Source organism: Canis lupus, chromosome 17, assembly GCF_003254725.2.
Source record: "Canis lupus dingo isolate Sandy chromosome 17, ASM325472v2, whole genome shotgun sequence".
NCBI classification, from domain to species: Eukaryota; Metazoa; Chordata; class Mammalia; order Carnivora; family Canidae; genus Canis; species Canis lupus.
This window is the reverse complement of record NC_064259.1, coordinates 21,418,589-21,437,261: the sequence shown is the minus strand read 5'-3', so window position 1 is coordinate 21,437,261 and position 18,673 is coordinate 21,418,589. Positions and strand designations below refer to the sequence as shown.

The following is an 18,673-nucleotide window of genomic DNA, read 5'->3' as shown; positions in this document are numbered from 1 at the left end:
CTCCCTCCTCTCCCCACTCATGTCATCTCTGTCCTCTTAACTCTCTTTTCCACTGATCCATAGCTGGTGGGTGTGGATGTGGTGGCTGCTTTGGACCTGTATGTGGAGCAGGGCCAGTGGGACAAGTGCATTGAAACAGCTACCAAGCAGGTACTGCTGTCCTCCTCCCATCCGTAGTTCTTCTGGATGTTTGCCCTTGGCTCCCCTTGACCCAGAGCTCTCTCTCTTACTTCCTCCAAAGCCCAACCCCAAAGATCCATACCCAGCATCATCAGAGAATCAGTCTTCGATCCTCTTGAAACTGGGGTTAGAGGCCTAGCTGGGCCTGACTTGCATAGGCCTTTGCCTCCTAAACAAATCCATGGCCTCAAGTTAACCACTCCACCCTCACTGCCTGGTCCTACTGATCCCAACCTTCCCATGCTTCTCCTCCATCCCCGGGACAGAACTACAAGATTCTGCACAAGTACGTGGCTTTGTATGCGACTCACCTGATCCGAGAAGGTGGCTATGGCCAGGCGCTGGCCCTGTATGTGCAGCATGGAGCCCCTGCTAACCCACAGGTACCAACCTGCTCCTTGGAGTGAATGTTTCCTCAAGGAAATTCTTACATTCTTCTGAAGAACCACCCATCCCCTCAGAAACTGTCTTCTCAAAGCATTCTTTTAGAGAGCATCAGGCCCAGAGACCCCCACTGGCCTCTTCTGAAATGTACAGCCTCTACAGATTTATCATTTGAGGAAACCTTTAGCAACCTTAGCTGAAGCTGCTCATGCTCTTAGCTCACACAAGGAACAGAAATGAATCCTACACTCACCTCTAAGGTCTCATTAGCTTCCTTCAGAGACTAAACACTGCTCTCCTATCTGAGCATCTCAGCTCCCTGGAACATCGGCCCGTTAACACTGTGACTGCATTCGCATTCACACATTTGTCCACACGCAGAGCACTAATTGTAAGAAAGTTATTTTCTTACTCTTCTTTCTCTTCCCTAAAAATGATCAATGCTTTCTCCATCATTGCCCCCTAGCCCCTCCACACACATACTGCTTATTTCCTCTTTGGCCCCACATGTACTTTCTCTTCTAGTTATTCATTCTCACTCAGCTCTCCTTTCCCAACTACCCCTAGAACTTCAATATCTACAAAAGGATCTTCACCGACATGGTGAGCTCACCTGGGACCAACAGTGCTGAAGCCTATCACAACTGGGCTGATCTTCGGGATGTGCTCTTTAACTTGGTGAGAAAGTCAGGTCCACAACAGGGTGACAAGTCTACCCCACCTCTCCCTGTCCCTAGCTCTTCTCTCATGCACACAGACAGACTACACCTTTGTCTGTCCAGGTGGCCGGTAGCCGACCACCCTGTGGCTCTGGCTCTCCTCCAACTCTGACCCAGGCTGTGCTCTCTTCCTGCTCTAGTGTGAGAACCTGGTGAAGTCTAGTGAGGTCAACACCCCAGCCCATGAGGAGTTTGAGACGATGCTTCTGATTGCTCATTACTATGCCACTCGCTCAGCGGCCCAGAGTGTCAAACAGCTGGTGAGATGGGAGAGGAGGAGCACTCCGTCTTATGGACACATCTTCAGATGTATCAGGCTGAATGAATTCAAGTCCCAGATGCTCCAGCTTGGTCTACTCCTCTCCTAGTTTCTCCTATGTTTAAAGAAATCTTTAGCCCTTTAGCCTCACTAAGGATGGTCTTCTTCCTGGGCTCCTCCACTGGCCTCCTTCGGGCTCTCTGCCCACATAGCTCCAGCATCATTATAAAACATTCAATCCCCACAATTTCTGTATTGATCTCTTAGAATATATCCTTTTGGCTTATTCGGGATAGCATATTGTATATTTATTGTGTGTACTTGCATGATAGAAATAATCTAGGCCTAGTTCTTTGGGGAGATGAAAAAGACTAAGACCCAGAACCACTCAAGATCCAGAGCAACTGATTTTATTGGTTTTCTGGTTCTGGGGCTGCCTTATAAGATCACTGGTTTGGTAGCTCAGTTGCTCCAGTGCCAGGATCATAATGCTTTGACTTTAATCTGTAGGAAACTGTGGCTGCCAGGCTTTCTGTTTCGCTCTTACGCCACACCCAGCTACTACCTGCAGACAAGGCCTTCTATGAAGCAGGCATTGCTGCCAAGGTGAGCTGGGACAAGGAAGGGTGTGGCCAAGGAGAGAGGGAAATCAAAAGTTGGAAGGTAGAGTATCTTGTCCTCAGGTAGAGCAAAGCTGAGTGTGAGGCTGATATTATGGAGGACATCGTTTTCCTGTGTCTTCCTGTGTTCCTCCCCCTGCATCCCGGAAAAGCAGCATCCAAGCCCAGCTGTTCACTCCCACTTGCACCTTCTCTCGCTGCAGGCAGTTGGCTGGGAGAACATGGCATTCATCTTCCTCAACCGCTTTTTGGATCTGACTGATGTGAGTAGAGAAGTTGTGCCTGGAGGGTAGTTTTGCCTGTCACCAGCTGTGTCTATCTCATGGCTGCCCACTCTGCTACAGGCAATTGAAGAAGGAACTCTGGATGCCCTTGACCACTCTGACTTTCAGGATACAGACATTCCCTTTGAGGTGCCACTTCCAGCCAAGCAGCATGTGCCGGTAAGGTGACGAGATTGAAGAATGGAAGGCCTCACCAGTGTGAGGCATTGTGAAGGGGGGACACTTCATGTTGGTCCTCCTAACCTTTGTTATGGGCATCAGCTGGCAACATCTTTGGAAGGGCCTCAGCCCTCAGTTTTCTGTCAGTGAAAGTAGAAGCAGAGAAAAAAAAAAGTGGTGACCATGAACCCCATCCAAGGAGGATCATGTATGGGTAAAAAAAATAGATGATGCACAGGATGACAGTTTAGTAAGACTCCTAACTCAACGCCTTCTGCATAACCTGCCCTGTGTGAAGCTACTGCTCTTCTATCTTTCCCAGGAGGCTCAGAGGGAAGAGGTTCGAGACTGGGTACTCACGGTCTCAATGGACCAGCGGCTGGAGCAGGTTCTACCTCGGGATGAGCGTGGTGCCTACGAAGCTTCCCTGGTGGCAGTGAGCACTGGAGTTCGGGCACTACCCTGCCTCATTACAGGTACAGAATCCTGTAGCCCCCCACGTTCTGTGGTGGGTGGAAAGGGAAAATAGCAGGACCAAGAAAGTATTTGACTCTGAAATCGCTCTTGGTTTTCCCCCTCAAATGCCAGTTCATCTTTTTTTCTCCTCCCACAGGGTACCCCATTCTGAGGAACAAAATTGAATTTAAGCGGCCAGGGAAGGCAGCCAACAAGGACAACTGGAATAAGTTCCTTATGGCTATCAAGGTTAGAGAGGGAGATGGGGATCCATGGGTGGCTCAGCGGTTTGGCGCCTGCCTTCGGCCCAGGGCGTGATCCTGGAGTCCCGGGATCGAGTCCCATGTCGGGCTCCCGGCATGGAGCCTGCTTCTCCCTCCTCCTGTGTCTCTGCCCCTCTCTCTCTCTCTCTATCATAAATAAGTAAATAAATAAATCTTAAAAAAAAAAAAAAAGGTTAGAGAGGGAGAGCAGCACTGAAGGAAACCACAAAACCAAGAGAGGATGGGTGGGAGTGTCAAGAAGGCAGGTGCAGGCCCTGAACTTTGCTCTACCTTCTAAGATGGGGCTGATTTTCTTTAGAGAAGGAATGCTTTTCCTTAGCATTAATGAGTTCCTCTCTTGTTCTCCTGTTTGTCCACAGACTTCCCACAGCCCCGTGTGCCAAGATGTGCTGAAATTCATTAGTCAGTGGTGTGGAGGGCTACCCAGCACCAGTTTTTCCTTTCAGTAACTGGGAGGGCTCAGGGAGGAGTTACTGGATTCTCTCCCTCATTAAATTAAAGTCTTGTAGGTAATGGAGACCACTGTGTTCTTTGATCAAAGTCATCCCCAATATCAGTCTGGTGCCCTTTTCCCAAAAGGAATCATAACCAAGTAGAAGGAAAGAGTTCTTTTATTACAGCTGTTTACGTCATCCTGGGGTTTATGTCACCGTTGTGAACTGAGCCTCTGGATCGGCACCTGCTCCGTTGAAGGGAGAACGGGGGTCATAAGGCAAGCAGGACAGCAGAGGACCTGACCCAGTTCTAAGAGTGATTCCCTGCCTCCACCCTCTCCCAGGCCCCACTCCTCATGGATTACCTGTCTTAAGCCCAGCTTTTCTGCAATGCCTGGATTTCCTGATTTTGATCCAGTAGCTGCTCATTTTCCTGCCTTGTACACTTAGGAAGGTCAAGGTCTGTCAGTTCCTCCAGCTGTCGAGATGGATGGAGTTACTACTCCTGCTCTGAATTCCAGTTCAGCACCTTTCCCACACAGCCAGTCATTGCTGAATGGACTTTCTTGTCCGTCCTCCTTACCTGCTCCTGAAGCCCTTCCTTCCTGTAGGGCCCCACCCCACGGAGAGTGAGTGCAGCCACGCAGCAGTAACCAGACAGGGCAGCCTCCGCTGCAGACATGAACACAGAAGGGATCCAGAGAGCCAAGGCTGTATCCTGGGGCGAAGCAGGAAGGTGGGGAACTGAGAGGGAGCAGGGCAGGCATGTAGGGGAGGCTGACAGGGCAAGACCAAGACCTGCAGGCTGCAGAAAGGCTGAGAAGAGCATGCACTCACATAGATTCTCGTGGGGTCAAACGGGCAGTCAGCCTGCCCAGGCCCCTGGTCTAGCGGTAGCAAAGGGTCCAGCAGTCCTGGATGGCAGTCAGCAATAAGACGACGGCCACCGTTGGCCACAGTGAGCGACACGGCAAGGAGGAGGCCCAGGGAGCAGGCGGCGGACAGGAGCAGGTTCATCAGCGCTACGGCCAGCAGGGCCCAGTGCTGGCAGGGGCAGAAGATCAGGGTGAGCGGCTGCGCGTCGCTGACTCTCCCACTGATAAAGATACTTTGGTTTCTCTAGTTGAGGCTCCTCCTCCCACTTGAAGATGAAGCTGAGTCAGGTCCTCATTTCCCTGACTCAAGGCCCCATTAAAGCTCCAGAAATCCCCTCTCACCAGTCGTGGGAGCAGAAGGTTCCTGGATGCCAAGAGGGCCACAAGTCCCACGGAAACACTCTGGAAGACACAAAGCCTGAAGGCTGCGCCGCTCTACAGCCCGCCGCCCCACGGCCCGCCGCCCCGCCCCCACGCCCGCGGCCCCGCCCCGCTCACCAGCAGCCCGGATCCCACGGAGATGACATTGGCCGTGGTGTACTCCGGGGTGACGGCGCCGCGGGGATTGGCTACGTGTCGCAGGACTGTGCCGTGCAGCACGGCCCCCAGGAGCAGGTTCACGTGGCCCACCAGGATGAGCGCGAGGCCCACGCGCATAAGCCGCCGGGGGCCGCTGGCCGCGTCTGCAAAGCACCGGGGAGAGGCAGGCCTGAGCCGGGAAAGGAACCGGAGGGCCCCCCTGGTGGCCGCCCGAGTGAGCGGAGGGCTGTGGGACGGGTCCCCGGCGGACGCAGGGCAGCGAACCAGGGCCGGAAGTTACCGAAGGTGTAGAGGCGGCAGCACCTCATCGCGGCCCTCCGCGCCCAGCCGCAGGGCAGCTCTACCTGGCCTCGCGGCCCCGCCCTCGCTCTCCCAGCCAGTTCCGCCCGCTCCGCACCTGGAGGCCCAACCCCGCGCCCCGGGCGGGGCTGCCAGCCCGCTCCCTCTAGCGGGGAAGGCGCGCAAACACACACACGGGACGCTTTAGCAAAAAGTAGACTTTTATTACAGCAGCAACTGAGGCGAATCGAATGGCCCCCCAGGGCCACCACTGCAGCACCACCCTTCTCTCCCGCCCCGTCCGCCCCAGCGGGATTGTAGAATTCAGCTCCCCCAGTGCCCGTGGGCCTCCTTTCCACACAGGCTGGGCGGGAGCCGGCAGATCAGCTACTAGCCCCCAACTAGAAGGCGGCTGCTGAGAAGGCCCAGGCCCACGTCTGTGCAAAACAAGTAAACAAAGTGCAGAGGGGAGGAAGAGAAGGGGAAGGGGAGGGTGATGCCCAGAACCAGGGAGCCCCAAAGCCCTCCTGAATAATAAAGGAGAGAAGGGGCTTCACAGGGTAATACTGACTGGGGGGGAGAGGCAGGAAGGCTGCGGGCGCGTCTAGTGACGGCTGCAGCTCTGATTAGGGGCCTGGCCCGGGTGAGCTCTAAGAGGAGACGGTGACAGCGGCTGAGTTGAGGGTGCTGTTCCTGGCAAAATTGAACTTGTTCAGGGTCTCCTCTAGCAGAGAAGTCAGTCGGCTCTGGTCAGCCTGGAGGAGAAGAGCTGGGTGAGACAGGGCAAGAGGAGAATGCAGCAGCCAGAGCAGCTGAAGGCAGAAAGCTCACCTCGCTAATGAAGCCCAGCTGCACCAGCTCAGCTGCCAACTCGGGGATGTTCTCATCTGACAGAGAAAAGGGAGACGGTGAGCAAAGTGTGGGAGTCAGGGGCCCAGAGCCCTTCCAACAGCCCTGGTTGGGTCAGCCTCACTGCGAAAGAACGAAACAAGCAAAACTGCCCTCCAGTTTTAGGAGCTAAGATATTCGTTCTTTGTGCGTCGATGTGTTGCTGCCTTGTAGCCTTCTTCCCCACCCCTAAGAATGTTCCTCACAGATAAGGCTCACGGGCTCTCATCCTCTGAGGGAAAGGAGAGACTCACTTGGCATCAGGTCACAGCTCAGGTGCCGGTTGAGTTTGTCTTCCAGCTTCAGAAGAAGTGTCAGCTGGAGAATAGGATGGTCAGAAAATGAGGCTCCTCTTCTCCCCCCACCCCCAGCCACCTAGCCCCATGCAGCCCTAGCCCTGAGCCTTACATGGTGTTTGACACCCTCCTCCACGGACTCAATGTTGCACTGCATCAGCACCACCTAGGGAGAGGGCACACAGAGGGTCATGACAAGAGACACTAGGCCATAAAAAGCCAACAGCTGGAATACTTTCCAGTCCACAGGAACATTCTTTTCTCTGAAGGACAAAGCCTTATTTGACGTGTCCTCTTCTTCCCAACACCATGACCAGAGACCTCCACCCCCGCAGAGCCCCACCTTGCGGGTCTCCACCTCAGCTGGTTCGGGTGTTGGAGTCTTGACAGAGGGGGGCACAACAGGTGATGTCACCTCCTCCTGCTGTGGCTGCTGGGGCCGAGGTAGCCCAAAGGCTGTCAAGGGGTAGATCCCATTCCTAGAGGGAGGTCAGACAGGTCACACAGGCTCTTTGAATGCCTTAGAACACCCACCCTGCTTCCTCCAGCAAGCCTTTCCTCTCGACCTTCTCTCACCTGACATCTTCAAGGAATTTATCCAATTCCAGAGCTGGTGACTGAGAGTACCTGCAGAAGAAAAGAGAGAAAGCATATAAAAAGAAAGGAAATAAACAAAACAGATTCAACAATTCCCAAAGAGGGATCCCTGGGTGGCGCAGCGGTTTAGCGCCTGCCTTTGGCCCAGGGCGCGATCCTGGAGACCCGGGATCGAATCCCACATCGGGCTCCCGGTGCATGGAGCCTGCTTCTCCCTCTGCCTGTGTCTCTGCCTCTCTCTCTCTCTGTAACTATCATAAATAAATAAAAAAATAAAAATTAAAAAAAAAAAAAAAAAAAACAATTCCCAAAGAATGGACAGTTGACAGAACCTTCGATGGTAGTGACAAATCTGTCCCTTTCAGACCCTCTCAGTTACTCACAAAGTCTGAACTGGTTCTCTTCCTGGTCCTGCAGGGATTTCAGCCAGTACAGCACTGGTATCCATGTTTTTGGTGATCTCCTCCAGAGCATTCTCAGGGATCATGTCTAGAGGGCATGATAAGATGGGAAGTTATGGAGAGATAGATTAATGTCATGGAAAGCCCAGGGGTCCTGGGGGGTAAAGAACTCCTTTGGAAATGGAAGAGGGAAGAGAGCATGCCAGTGATAGTTATTAAGGCTCCAGATGGGAAGAAAATTCCTAGTAGGGCCAAGAAGACTCACGTTGGTGTCCCACAATGCAGTGGGCAGCAAGGAGTTTGAGCGAGGGCACTTCAAACAGTGCTGGGTGGAAAAGAAGTTCTCTGGCTGTTGGTCTGCGAGCAGGCTCAGAATGCAGGCACTTTTGAATGAACTCCTAGAAAAGGGAACAAGGAAGGAGAGTAGGCATCTGGCAACCAGGCCACTGCACTCATCGTGCTACTTCATCACTCATCATACTTAGCACAGGCCTACATACTAGGTGATCAGCACCAGTTGAGGGAACAAACTGCTACATGTATTTGAAAGGGCTCTGAAGATGCTGAGGTATAACATGGAAGGTGCTGTTCACTGGTTTTCTGGTTTTAATGGTTTTTCTACTATCCAACCATAAACTTTTTTTTTTTCTATTCAAACTTACGAATTCTTTTTCCTGATTTTCTACTTCTCTGCTTTATAAGCCCACTCACTGCCTACCTTACCTTCCTCTCTCTCACCAAAGTTCACCTCTCTGTTTCCAAACCTATCTGTTGTGCTCAATAGTACTCACCATCTTTTTATTTCTCAAGCCTACTACCACAATTTCCTTTGTCTCCTACAATCATTTATTAAATTCACTGGCTTTCCCCAAGCTTCCTCTACACACACGGCCTACCCTTCCCACTTCCTGTAGGCCATGACGATTAACGGGCTTTTCTTTTCCTCCTTACAAACTCAAAGGCCAAGGTCATATGCCTAATCTGTCACTTGAATGCTCCAACCTAACACACAGAACCAGAAATTTACTCCGCACTAACTGAGCTGTAACACTATCTAATGAGTTACAAACTATTCTTGTTCAGACCTTCCTGTCCAGCCTTTACTTAACTATAATCTACCTACTGATTCATAAAGCTACATCCTTTAAATCTTAGTTTGTTATTTCAAGGCACTTTCCCCTCCTAAAACATACATACATACAACATACATACACACACACACACACACAAACAAACACACGCATACGAAACCCTAAGTGATGGATTTAATTCAAACTCATCAGTTTGTTTAAAAATATCAAGATGGGGGCAGCCCGGGTGGCTCAGCGGTTTAGCACCGCCTTCAGCCCAGGGTGTGATCCTGGAAACCTGGGATCGAGTCCCACGTCAGGCTCCCTGCATGGAGCCTGCTTCTCCCTCTGCCTGTGTCTCTGACTCTCTGTGTGTGTCTCTCATGAGTAAATTAATAAAATATTAAAAATAAATAAATAAATAAATAAATAAAATAAAATAAAATAAAATAAAATAAAATAAAATAAAATAAAAATATCAAGATGGTTGTCTGATAGCATATACCAATTACCTTGAGGTAACCATTAAATTATTTACCTTGACACAGATACACCTATATTAATATACAACCTTTACCCTCAATACTACCCATCTTAAACCCTTAACCTGTGTGTGTATACAAAAAACAAGGTAGGCACCACCTAGGAAAATATTTAAATATTCACTGCTTTTGCCTGTCCTTTCTGCTTTCTGTTCTCTGACTCTTAGAAGACAGCATATTCCAAGTAAAAAGGAAGAAAAACCTCAAGACATTTCAAACTGCTGATAGAGTGACCCAAAAGATTATTACCCTCTGTAATGGGTCTTCTAGAAGCTGGATGGCACTGCTGATAGCTTCCTGTGGCACATATGAGGACTCTCCATTGCCCTGAATCTCCAGCACTGCCATCTGCAGTGAGGGGGAACAGAAAAGACTTCAGAATTTCAGTGCTCCAGAATCACTCCCTCAAGACCTTAGTTGGCCTCCCCTCCCATCTTATAATCTGATCCCTTTCTATCACCACTGCTTGTGGTTTCCTCACCTCCAGTGCACACATGCCAAAGGAGTAGATGTCTACTGCTGTTGTCACATTAGTGACCTCTAGGGAAAACAGAGAAGCCTTTGGTGAATCAGAGGATAGGGGCAGAGGGTGGCAGAAATGCCTTTTAAAAACTTTTTGTATGCCAGCAGAAACTAGAAGTTTCAGTTCTATTACCTCTGGGCCTCAGGTTATAAGGTGGAAACCTGGGGAACAGAGAGGGCAGAGAAACTGAGGTGCCTCACCTCCATACTCCGGTGCAAAGAAGTGTAGGTTCTTCTGCTCTTCCCGACAAGTCTTCACATGATTGTTGATAGTGTCAGGAGCCACTGGGAGTAGGGGAGATACCCACAATCTGACCACCATCAACAAAGCATAGTCTCACTCCAGAGAGAGGTTCCCCAAAAGCCAAATTCTCTCCTGAAGACTCTTAACACTGAAAGTGCAAACCTGTCCTCTTCTTATCTTGAACCACAAACTAAACATGAACACCACCTACTTCCCCTTTCTTGGGTCTAGCGCTTCTCACTTAAGGTCCCTAACTCAGTAACAACAAACATACCACACTAAACTAATAGGTATATGGGAGCCTTGGGCTGGCCAAGCAGCAATGGAGGCTAAGGAAAACCTTCCCCCAAACTCAAGAATATCTAATCCCTGTCACATGAAAATGTTTGGTCTAGTTCTTTCAGACACCTGCAAATTAGCATAAAAACATAGGCAGCCCTTCCTAACCTGGGACAATTTAAAGATCTCAGAAACTTGGATAAAAAAGAGTAAGAAGGATTAACAATACAACCAACTAGACAGCCTCCTTCTCACCCAACTTTGCTGACTGAAACTCAAAACAGCTCAAAGCTGAACCAACACCCTTGAATCATTCTCATGTTTAATCCACCAAAATGTGAAACTCCTCCTCTACTCTCTTATTCCTCAACATTCCTGCCACAGGCCTGAACGAGGAACCAGGGCCGGGCCCAATTTGGACTCACTCAGATCATAAACAATGACTACGAATCACAGAGTGTCTGGGAGCACAGTATGATTTAGGGAACCAGCCTGATGATGAAGGGAAATAAGAATCCAGGACATAAATGGCCGGCCAGGCACAATCCACAGGAAACAAGCAAATTATGGAAGGGCAAGCAGGTGGAGGGCTGGTAGGGAGAAGCCAAGCAGGCATAAGTAGGCAGGGAAGGTAGGGGAACGGGGCTTGCTCCCACGACTGCATGCACTGGGCAGCCGCAAAGAGGAGCAGAGGGAGCACAAACAGAGCCCCAAGTGGGGCAACAGGGAGCTCTCACCATTAGCAAAAATCCTATGAAAGACTGTTGGGAACAGAGCAGCCCGTAAGCGGGAGGGAGGAAAACAGAGAAAAGTTGTGAGCGATGGAGCAGCCAAGCCCCAGACAAATGGACACACAAACCACACACAAACACAGCACACAGAAACGTTATACACTGCACACAGATACACGGCAAATGAAAGCACTCACAGCAGACACAGCCTGGAACCTCCTTGCGTAGGGTCTGGCCACAGGGGCTCAAGTCAGACCTTAGACCCATCTCTTGCCCTTTCCCAACGTCCTACCAAGATCTCTGGATTAACCCACTTCCCTCCAAAAAAAAATGTTTAAGATTAGACCCTACCCCCTAATTGACTGGCCTCTCCCTATGAATGACCCCTAGCAGAGTCCTATCTCTTACCACCAGCCCACACCTCAGAATTTTGCTCTACTCTCCCACTCCTTTCATCTTACCCCCATGGTTCCCAAATTCCCGAGGCTCCCCTGCCCAGAACCTCTCCCTCCCCTCACCAGAGCCAATCTTGATGAGTCCGTTGTGCTGGATGAAGATGGTGTCACAGGTCAGGTTCCCATGGATGATGGGGGGGTCACAGGAGTGCAGGTAGCTGTGGGGGCACTGGGCTGTTAGAGGGGCCACTGGGAAATTAAGGGCAGGGGGAACCCAAGGGTTAAGAGGAGCAAGGGCCTGGTCTCCTGCTGGTCACCACAAAGATAATCCCCACACTCTGAATCTCCATTATGCCTGATGAGTTAAATAGCTGGATAAGCACTAGGAGAAAGAGGTGGGAGATAGTATTGTGGTTAGGGCATTACAATGGACCCTTTAAAAGACCATAGGGGCCTAATCTTGACAGTAGAGGACTCAAAAAAAAGTGGGCTGAGGCAGAAAAAAACAGCAGAGTAGTGCCTTAAAATCTCTTTGGAGGAACTAAACCAGAAACTAAATCAGGGGAAAAACACTAACCAGATCCTACTTACCTAAGGGCAGAGAGGATTTGCGTGCACCAGCGCTTCCAAGCCTGGAAACAGTGTAGTCAAAGGGTCAGCAGTAATCCCTTCTCTTAACCCTCCAACTAGTTTTCCTCCATCCCTTCCTGCTTAGCTTCATGATTAATATAATCTTTTTAAAACACCCAAACTAGCCTAAAGCTTTGTCTGCTCTCCCTTCATACCTTTTCATTCATAGTCTTGTGATTCTTTTTGGTCTTCTTCAGAAATTGCTTAAGACTCCCAGATGACATGTATTCTGTGATAAAAATAACCTGGAGAGGCAAAACACTCAAATAAAACCTTAGAGTAGGAATGATTCCCTATCTGTTGACACATATACCAGATATATATTAGATCTGAAACCTGGTGGTGGTGATTATTTTAAGTTTCCCTCCTTTTGTTGTTAGCAACACTTCCTTAGATTTAACAGGACAAAACCAAACAAACAAACAAACAGAAAAAAAAAAAAAAAAGAAAGAAAAAACCCTACTGAACAATAAGAGCTATGGAAAGGAAACAAAAGTTTGCTCATTTCTGCCCCGTCCATAACCAAACAAAAGGCATCATAGATCATAGTAGGCAAAGCCCTACTCTCACCTCCACAATAGCTGATTCCAGTTTTGTTTCAAAACTATCTATTTTCATCTCTGAATGTAAAAAGAACAATAAATGTAGCTAGTCTCTTTGCAGTAAGCTTAAGAAAAAGTTCTTACCCTGGCCTTGTTCTCTTTAATGTCAGCCCAATACTTATGAAACTTAACAATGTTGAGATGTTCCAACTGAATCAGATTATCAAACACAGCACGGACTTTTTCCTGAGGGCAGGAGAGAGAGTGGGATAACAAGGTTCAGAAATTACTGTAATCCTGAAAAGCCATTCCCTATCCCTCCCCAGAAATAATCTAACCCCAACATCCTCTCCTCCTAATCAGCTTCTCAACACCAATTTCTCTTTAACGCCTGCATTCTAATACCCTACGGGCTACATTCTTTCACCATTACCTACCTCCTGCAGCTTGTAGTTCTTGCGCTCAGAGAACTGGACCTCATTCCACACAACCTCTACACCCTCCTCTGTATCCATGGCCAGGTATGCACTGTCAATACCTGGTACATTCCGTTGATTCACCTGAGAAGAAATCCAAATGGAAAGGAATTACTAAAGTTATCGTATAAACCATTTTAATACTCCAAATGATCATCCTCTCCTAGGCTCTGATCTGTTAAAGTTTGGTGTGACCCTTTGAGACTTTCCCTTTCCACTCCCCCCAGAGTGACACTACCATCACTTTACCTCCTCCCGCCTCTTCTGCCAGCGTCCACATGGTGACTCTTCCAAGATCTCAGACTCATCTTCACTTTCTTCTTCTTCCTCTGGGGAAGCAGCTGAGGTGGTGGAGGTCACAGGAGGTGACACTGATGTCAGGCCAGGAGCTGAGGATGAGGATTCTACCTTTGGGTCTGAGCCACTGCTGACTACTGTCTGGGACTCCCCCTCCGACATGCTGGAACGAACACTCAGGCCTGTATTGGTTGGGGCAAGGATGAAGGAAGAAGGCAGAAAGGGTCAGGATAGATCTATAAAGATTTAATCCTGGGGCACTTGGGTGGCTCAGTTAAGCATCCAACTCTTGATCTCAGCTCAGGTCTTGATCTCAGGGTCATGAGTTCAAGCCCCATGTTGGGCTCCATGCTTAATCCTAATAACCTCATCTGGGGTTAAAAAACAAAACAAAACATCGGTCTCCCTTGTTTCCTTTAAATCCAAAATCAAATTAATTCTGTCTGAACATTGAAACATTAACTACTTCTTAGTCTAGAGAAGTGAAGCTATCGTGGTTGAAGATGACCCATGAGGAGTGGCAAACCTAAGATTTATGACAATATAACTCCCATTTTTCAGGTTCAAATGAACAGCCAAATCAGGGACAGACACCATTCCTTCTCAGCAATACTCACCCAACAATCTTCCTTTAAAACTTCACCTGCCTTTATGTGTTCAAGAACTAAGCTACACGGCCCTATTCAGATGACTCTAGACCCCAAAATCTTTCACTGATTCAGCCCTAAGTCTGGACCTGTAGCACTCTCAGCCAATTTATCCAGATGAAACCCTCAAGCTAATTTATTCCACTAGAATTCTGGCATTTGCTATCCATCCCTCCTACACATAGATCAAGTCTACTAGTCCATGCTGAGGATACCCTTGGGCCAGGTAACTGGCAGTGGTTAGTGACTTCATCCCTGATGCCCTCACCTCCCCTGTGATGTGAGTGTGCAAATGGGTATTGGTTAGCAACATTTTTTTTTCATTCACTCATTCAACAAATATTTATTAAGCACTTACTGTAGGCCAAGCACTGGGCTAGGTACCAGAGATAAAATAGTGAATAAAATAAATGAGATGCCCACATTTATGGAACCACAAATTTAAACAAATCTAGAACTTTCAGCTTCCAGCTTTCATTTCATCCAAACAGCTCAAAGGCTCCACCCTCGGGGATACCAGATCTGACAGAGATATTCCCTCATAAACAAATAACTCAAGGAGTGCCGGGTTGGCTCAGTCTGTTAAGCATCTTCCTTCAGCTCAGGACATGATCTTGGGATTGAGCCCCGAGTCTGGCTCCCACTTCCCCTGCTCAAGCTCACTCTCTCTCAAATAAATGAGTAAAATCTTTAAAACAAAAAAATTTTTAAAAAGAACAAATAACTCAAAATACAGCAGTTACAAGAAAAAATACTATATAGTACAATATTTTTTTAAGGCACATGGCTATTTGGAAGAAAAAGAATTCTCACAAGCTAAATGTCGCTAACTTATCCAGACAGTTGCAGGACAACCACTGAATGTTATTCCATCTCTCTAAGAACAAAGGCTATGACGGAGCTGAAATCTGTGTGTGCTGGGCTCAAAGGAGTGCTCCATATGAAAGTGACATTCTGGAAAGTAGACTTCCTCCTCTAAATTCAGAATACAGAAGCCTCTGATCAACAACAATCTTTCAAAAAGCTCTTATTTTAGAACTCCTGGATACTCCCTTCTGCCAATCTCCACCCCCAATTTACACTATGTTTAACCCAAATCAGATTCTTATTAAGATGACATTCTAGTAAATACCAGATAACCATAAAGCACTACAGAGAAAATCTGGCAAGATATTCTTTGCCTGTTATTATCTAGGTCCTGCCTATCATAGACTTTATTCAACCAGACAAGAAAGCTGTCTTAGTAATGTACCAGAACACCAGTTAGAGATCACTTTCCTTTTTCTTCCCCCCTGAAAAGCAACTAAGAAAATGGTAAGAAAGTTCATAGGGATTACTTTCTAGAGCAGCTATATTTATAGAATGCATCTTGAATCTGAACAGCTAAGTAAAAATTCCAGCTAGATGACAATAGTAAATACCACTGGAGCTCCGATACAGGAAGCCTGTAGCCAATGGATTCTAAGGAAACCTCTTGACCCAGGTCACAGACAATCCACAGTAAAGCACCACAAAAGAAGCCAAACCTTTACCAGTCACAGCCGTGTCCTTGTTTTCTCCCTCCCCAATCTTTCCCCAGCAGGCAAAACCAAGGCACTGCCCAAGATGCCCTAGCACTTCCCCTCCCGATGAAGAAACCTTTGCAACGCTGGGGTTTTCTTCTCAGGGTCGTTCAGAGGTTTAAGAGATCACATACGGAAAAGGCCATTCACGCCCCTACAAGGGAATCTCCTCGCCGCTTCCAGCCACCCCGAGAATACTGTGTTCACTTCTGAGCAGTGTAGGTAGATCGTCGCGCAAAGTTTTTCTCGGAGACTTTCATTTACTGGACTGCAGCCCCTCTGCATTTCAACTCCTCAGCAACAGCTCGCAGGCCACAGGCCTCTGGGCTGCCCTCACCCCGAGCCGACCACAGGGCCTCCGGGACCCACAGGGTTGTGTGGTCAGACGTCAAAGCAAGCGCAGGGAACGGCCTCACGCTCCAACAGGTCCCCTGCCCGCCGTCTGCTTGCGAGCGCCGCGGGTCCCGCAGGCCCGGGAGCCAGCCGCCGCCACCTCATCAAAGGCCAGCCCCGCGGCGCCGTCAGGGGCGCAGGCCACGCCCCCGCGCTGTCGGCGCGCCGGCCTCCGCCAGCAGGCGCGGCCCCGACGCTGCGCTTCCGCAGGCCGCGGGGCCCGCCACCGCCGCCCCCGCCCCCGCGGCCGGCCCCGCCTCTCGTCAGCCCCAGTTCGACACGAACGCCAGGGCCTCGCGCCCCGCGCCCCGCGCCGGCAGAATTCCGGGTGGCCGCCACTCAGGGCAGGCCGGGAGGGCCCGGCCGAGACTGTGGGGCCGGGGCGGCCCCTGGGCTCCGGCGGGCCGGGCCTCGGGCCGCCGAGCGAGCAGAGCAGCCTCCAGACACCCGCCTGCCGGGGTCCCGGCGCGTCGGGCCGCGGAAGCCGACCCTTCTGTCCGGTCGCCGAACCCGTCCCTCCCGCTCCCTCCCCTCGGCGCTCACCTCCCGACTCCGCTCCCCGCAGCCTGCGCTTCAGCTCCAGCTCGGGTTCGGGGCCGCGGACCAGAGAGACTCCCTCACAGCTGCGCTCCGCAGCGCAACCGAACTGCGGGCCCCGCCCTCGCGGCGTCCCGACCAACAGATGGGCGGTGCCGCACTGCCGTTGGGTTGCCATTGGATGGGGCGGCCAAGGTGGGCGGTGCCCCGGGAAGACGGCCGCTCGCTGCCATAGTCTCCAAGCCGGTCTCCTCCCCTTGAGCCTGTCCGGTTGAGACCTCTCGGAGGCATCGGTGTGTTGGGTCTCGGCTGGGGTTGGTCTCACTGTCCACCCCTCCGTCCAGTCCAGGTGCCCCCGATGAGTCCGCCGGGCGAAAGGAAGGCCTTCCGTCTCCTCTTGAAGGCGCCATGACAGTTCTGTTCCGACTAAAAGACAAAAGGAGCGAAAGACGTAGCCTCACACCGGGAGGAGCGCCCACCCACTTTCATTATTTGTAAGGGGCGAGACTGCGCAGGACACCAGTTCTTCAGCTTAAAATTTTTCCTGAACGTATCCTGAAAATTGCATAGCACCGACCTTTGCCAAAACTTTGCAGGAGGTTTTCACAGATGACTCGTTTGATCCGTATAAGAAATTGAAAGGCTAACTGACACATGCAAAAAACGAAATCAGAGGCATTAAGGCTATTCACCAAAAGTTGATAGGAGCCAGATCTAGCATCCAAACAGTAAGATTTATCAAAGGCTTCCTTGAAAAGATGTTTGGAAAGAATTTGGATTGACTTCAAGGAAGTGAAAGGGAAAGATCCGGGGTGAGCCCATTGGTCTGCGAAAACTAAACGCTGAGCCTGAGCGGTAGAAATTCGCTCTGCCATTAGACGTGTATTTTGAAGGGAGGAGGATGAATCGGTTTTCAGAACTTGGCAATGCGATAATCACTAAATTTCACTGTCCTTAAAGGGTATCTCTTAATCCTCTTAACTAATGTAAAGAAGAATATATGGCAAAAGCCCTCTCGTTTTCTTATCTCTTCATCTCAAAATACTTTTGCAACCAATCTTTCATCCTTGATTCTTTTACGTTTCAGAGGGCTCACACATTCTTTTAGAAATCTGATGAAAGTTATGGATCTTGTTTTGGATATTTAGGAAATGAATTTGTCCCCTAAATTTAGCATATAATTTCAAAAGACTGAAGTTAAAAATCTTTTTGTTCTAATCTTCAAAGGAAGGTTGTTTCTCCCTTTCTCCAGGTTAACCCTTTCTCCTTGTGGGCTCCAAGGCAATTGGGGCACCTGCTCCCCTATAAACATTCATTAAATATCAGTTAATATTATTATAGTTTCCCATTCTCTTCTGTTTGGACCTTATCATTATTAACCTTTCCTTTTTAACTAACTCCTTCTTTCAAATATGCATAGAGGACCCATTGGCGTCCTCCAGCTCTCATTTTATTTCTAACTTTTCATGTTTAAACAGCTCAAACACTGCATTTTCGCCACCTCATTTTATTCTGCTTTAATAAAATTTATTGTAAACAATATTTCAAAAATATTTATGTAATATCTTCTATGTGCTATGGTCCACTGTTTCAATTGCCTTATGACATATTAACTCATTTAATCCTTACAGGAATCCTATGGAATATTGTGAATTAACAATTGCTATAGAATGTGAAAATCTCTTGTAATCCTATTTCAACAGAAGAATTAAGATTTTGATGTATGTATCCATTTTTCTGTGCATGTATTAATATATGTGCATATAATTTAAAATGAAAGCAAGCTGATAATACATAATCTTTTTCAAATTACTCCTTGTTTTTCTTTTTTTTTTAAGATTTTATTTATTCATGAGAGACACAGGCAGAGGGAGAAGCAGGTGCCATGCAGGAAGCAGGAAGCCCGATGCGGGACTCCAGGATCACGCCCTGGGCTGAGGGCAGGCGCTAAACCACTGAGCCACCCACGGATCCCCTCATATAGCACTATTTTAATCTTTTAGCCACTGTGAAGTATTCCATTGTCCAGCGTTTACTTACTAACTACCAGGGGGCATCAGGGTTATTTCCAACATTTATTATTATAAGTAAAGCTGAAGTAAAGTCTTGCACATATCTTTGCCTGCTTGTGAAAATTATTTTTATATGGTT

The 18,673-nt window shown here is 48.9% G+C and overlaps 3 protein-coding genes across 7 annotated transcripts in view; 1 reads left to right on the top strand and 2 right to left on the bottom strand.

Annotated features, from left to right (window-relative positions):
• The window catches only part of IFT172 (intraflagellar transport 172), a 37,514-nt gene extending 33,652 nt beyond the window's left edge, over positions 1–3,862 (top strand). Inside the window, exons 39-48 of the mRNA XM_025454331.3 lie at positions 64–150; positions 447–563; positions 1,132–1,242; positions 1,424–1,543; positions 2,053–2,148; positions 2,366–2,425; positions 2,507–2,605; positions 2,928–3,081; positions 3,219–3,310; positions 3,705–3,862. Of these exons, the coding sequence (XP_025310116.1) occupies positions 64–150; positions 447–563; positions 1,132–1,242; positions 1,424–1,543; positions 2,053–2,148; positions 2,366–2,425; positions 2,507–2,605; positions 2,928–3,081; positions 3,219–3,310; positions 3,705–3,794 (1,026 nt within the window). The 3' untranslated portion in view covers positions 3,795–3,862. The remainder of the gene's footprint in view (positions 1–63; positions 151–446; positions 564–1,131; positions 1,243–1,423; positions 1,544–2,052; positions 2,149–2,365; positions 2,426–2,506; positions 2,606–2,927; positions 3,082–3,218; positions 3,311–3,704) is intronic.
• A 76-nt stretch (positions 3,863–3,938) lies between these two features.
• On the bottom strand, positions 3,939–5,635 carry KRTCAP3 (keratinocyte associated protein 3). Its single transcript, XM_025454340.3, has 7 exons — positions 5,475–5,635; positions 5,153–5,337; positions 4,997–5,056; positions 4,617–4,823; positions 4,363–4,497; positions 4,145–4,257; positions 3,939–4,024 (listed from the first exon to the last, which is right to left on the bottom strand). The coding sequence occupies exons 1-6, from the start codon at positions 5,500–5,502 to the stop codon at positions 4,150–4,152; spliced, it is 723 nt and encodes a 240-aa protein (XP_025310125.1). The 5' UTR covers positions 5,503–5,635; the 3' UTR covers positions 3,939–4,024; positions 4,145–4,149.
• A 41-nt stretch (positions 5,636–5,676) lies between these two features.
• On the bottom strand, positions 5,677–18,329 carry NRBP1 (nuclear receptor binding protein 1). Of its 5 annotated transcripts, none has more exons than XM_025454333.3 (19): positions 16,529–18,329; positions 13,336–13,565; positions 13,048–13,170; positions 12,755–12,856; positions 12,224–12,313; positions 12,030–12,070; positions 11,562–11,656; positions 11,050–11,073; positions 9,991–10,074; positions 9,749–9,807; positions 9,517–9,615; positions 7,921–8,053; positions 7,638–7,743; positions 7,234–7,284; positions 7,001–7,136; positions 6,770–6,823; positions 6,616–6,679; positions 6,305–6,360; positions 5,677–6,228 (listed from the first exon to the last, which is right to left on the bottom strand). In XM_025454333.3, exons 1-19 carry the CDS (start codon positions 16,698–16,700, stop codon positions 6,124–6,126), a joined length of 1,824 nt encoding a protein of 607 aa, XP_025310118.1. In that variant the 5' UTR covers positions 16,701–18,329; the 3' UTR covers positions 5,677–6,123. The 5 variants fall into 5 exon arrangements, with proteins under 5 accessions (XP_025310118.1, XP_025310124.1, XP_025310119.1 ...); XM_025454339.3 differs by lacking the exon at positions 16,529–18,329 and adding an exon at positions 15,930–16,073; XM_025454334.3 differs by lacking the exon at positions 16,529–18,329 and adding an exon at positions 15,727–15,906.
• Positions 18,330–18,673: the final 344 nt, after the last annotated feature.

Excerpts from the sequence above, each read along its gene's own strand:
- NRBP1 (XM_025454333.3), bottom strand. The coding sequence starts at position 16,700 with ATGGCAACCCAACGGCAGTGCGGCACCGCCCATCTGTTGGTCGGGACG. Across the intron at positions 12,857-13,047 it reads AGAACTACAAGCTGCAGGAG|GAAAAAGTCCGTGCTGTGTT; the intron begins GTAGGTAATGGT and ends TCCTGCCCTCAG. Across the intron at positions 7,285-7,637 it reads AGAGAACCAGTTCAGACTTT|GTACTCTCAGTCACCAGCTC; the intron begins GTGAGTAACTGA and ends TTTCTTCTGCAG.
- KRTCAP3 (XM_025454340.3), bottom strand. The coding sequence starts at position 5,502 with ATGAGGTGCTGCCGCCTCTACACCTTCG. Across the intron at positions 5,338-5,474 it reads CTGCCGCCTCTACACCTTCG|ACGCGGCCAGCGGCCCCCGG; the intron begins GTAACTTCCGGC and ends GGTGCTTTGCAG. Across the intron at positions 5,057-5,152 it reads CCGTGGGATCCGGGCTGCTG|AGTGTTTCCGTGGGACTTGT; the intron begins GTGAGCGGGGCG and ends TGTGTCTTCCAG.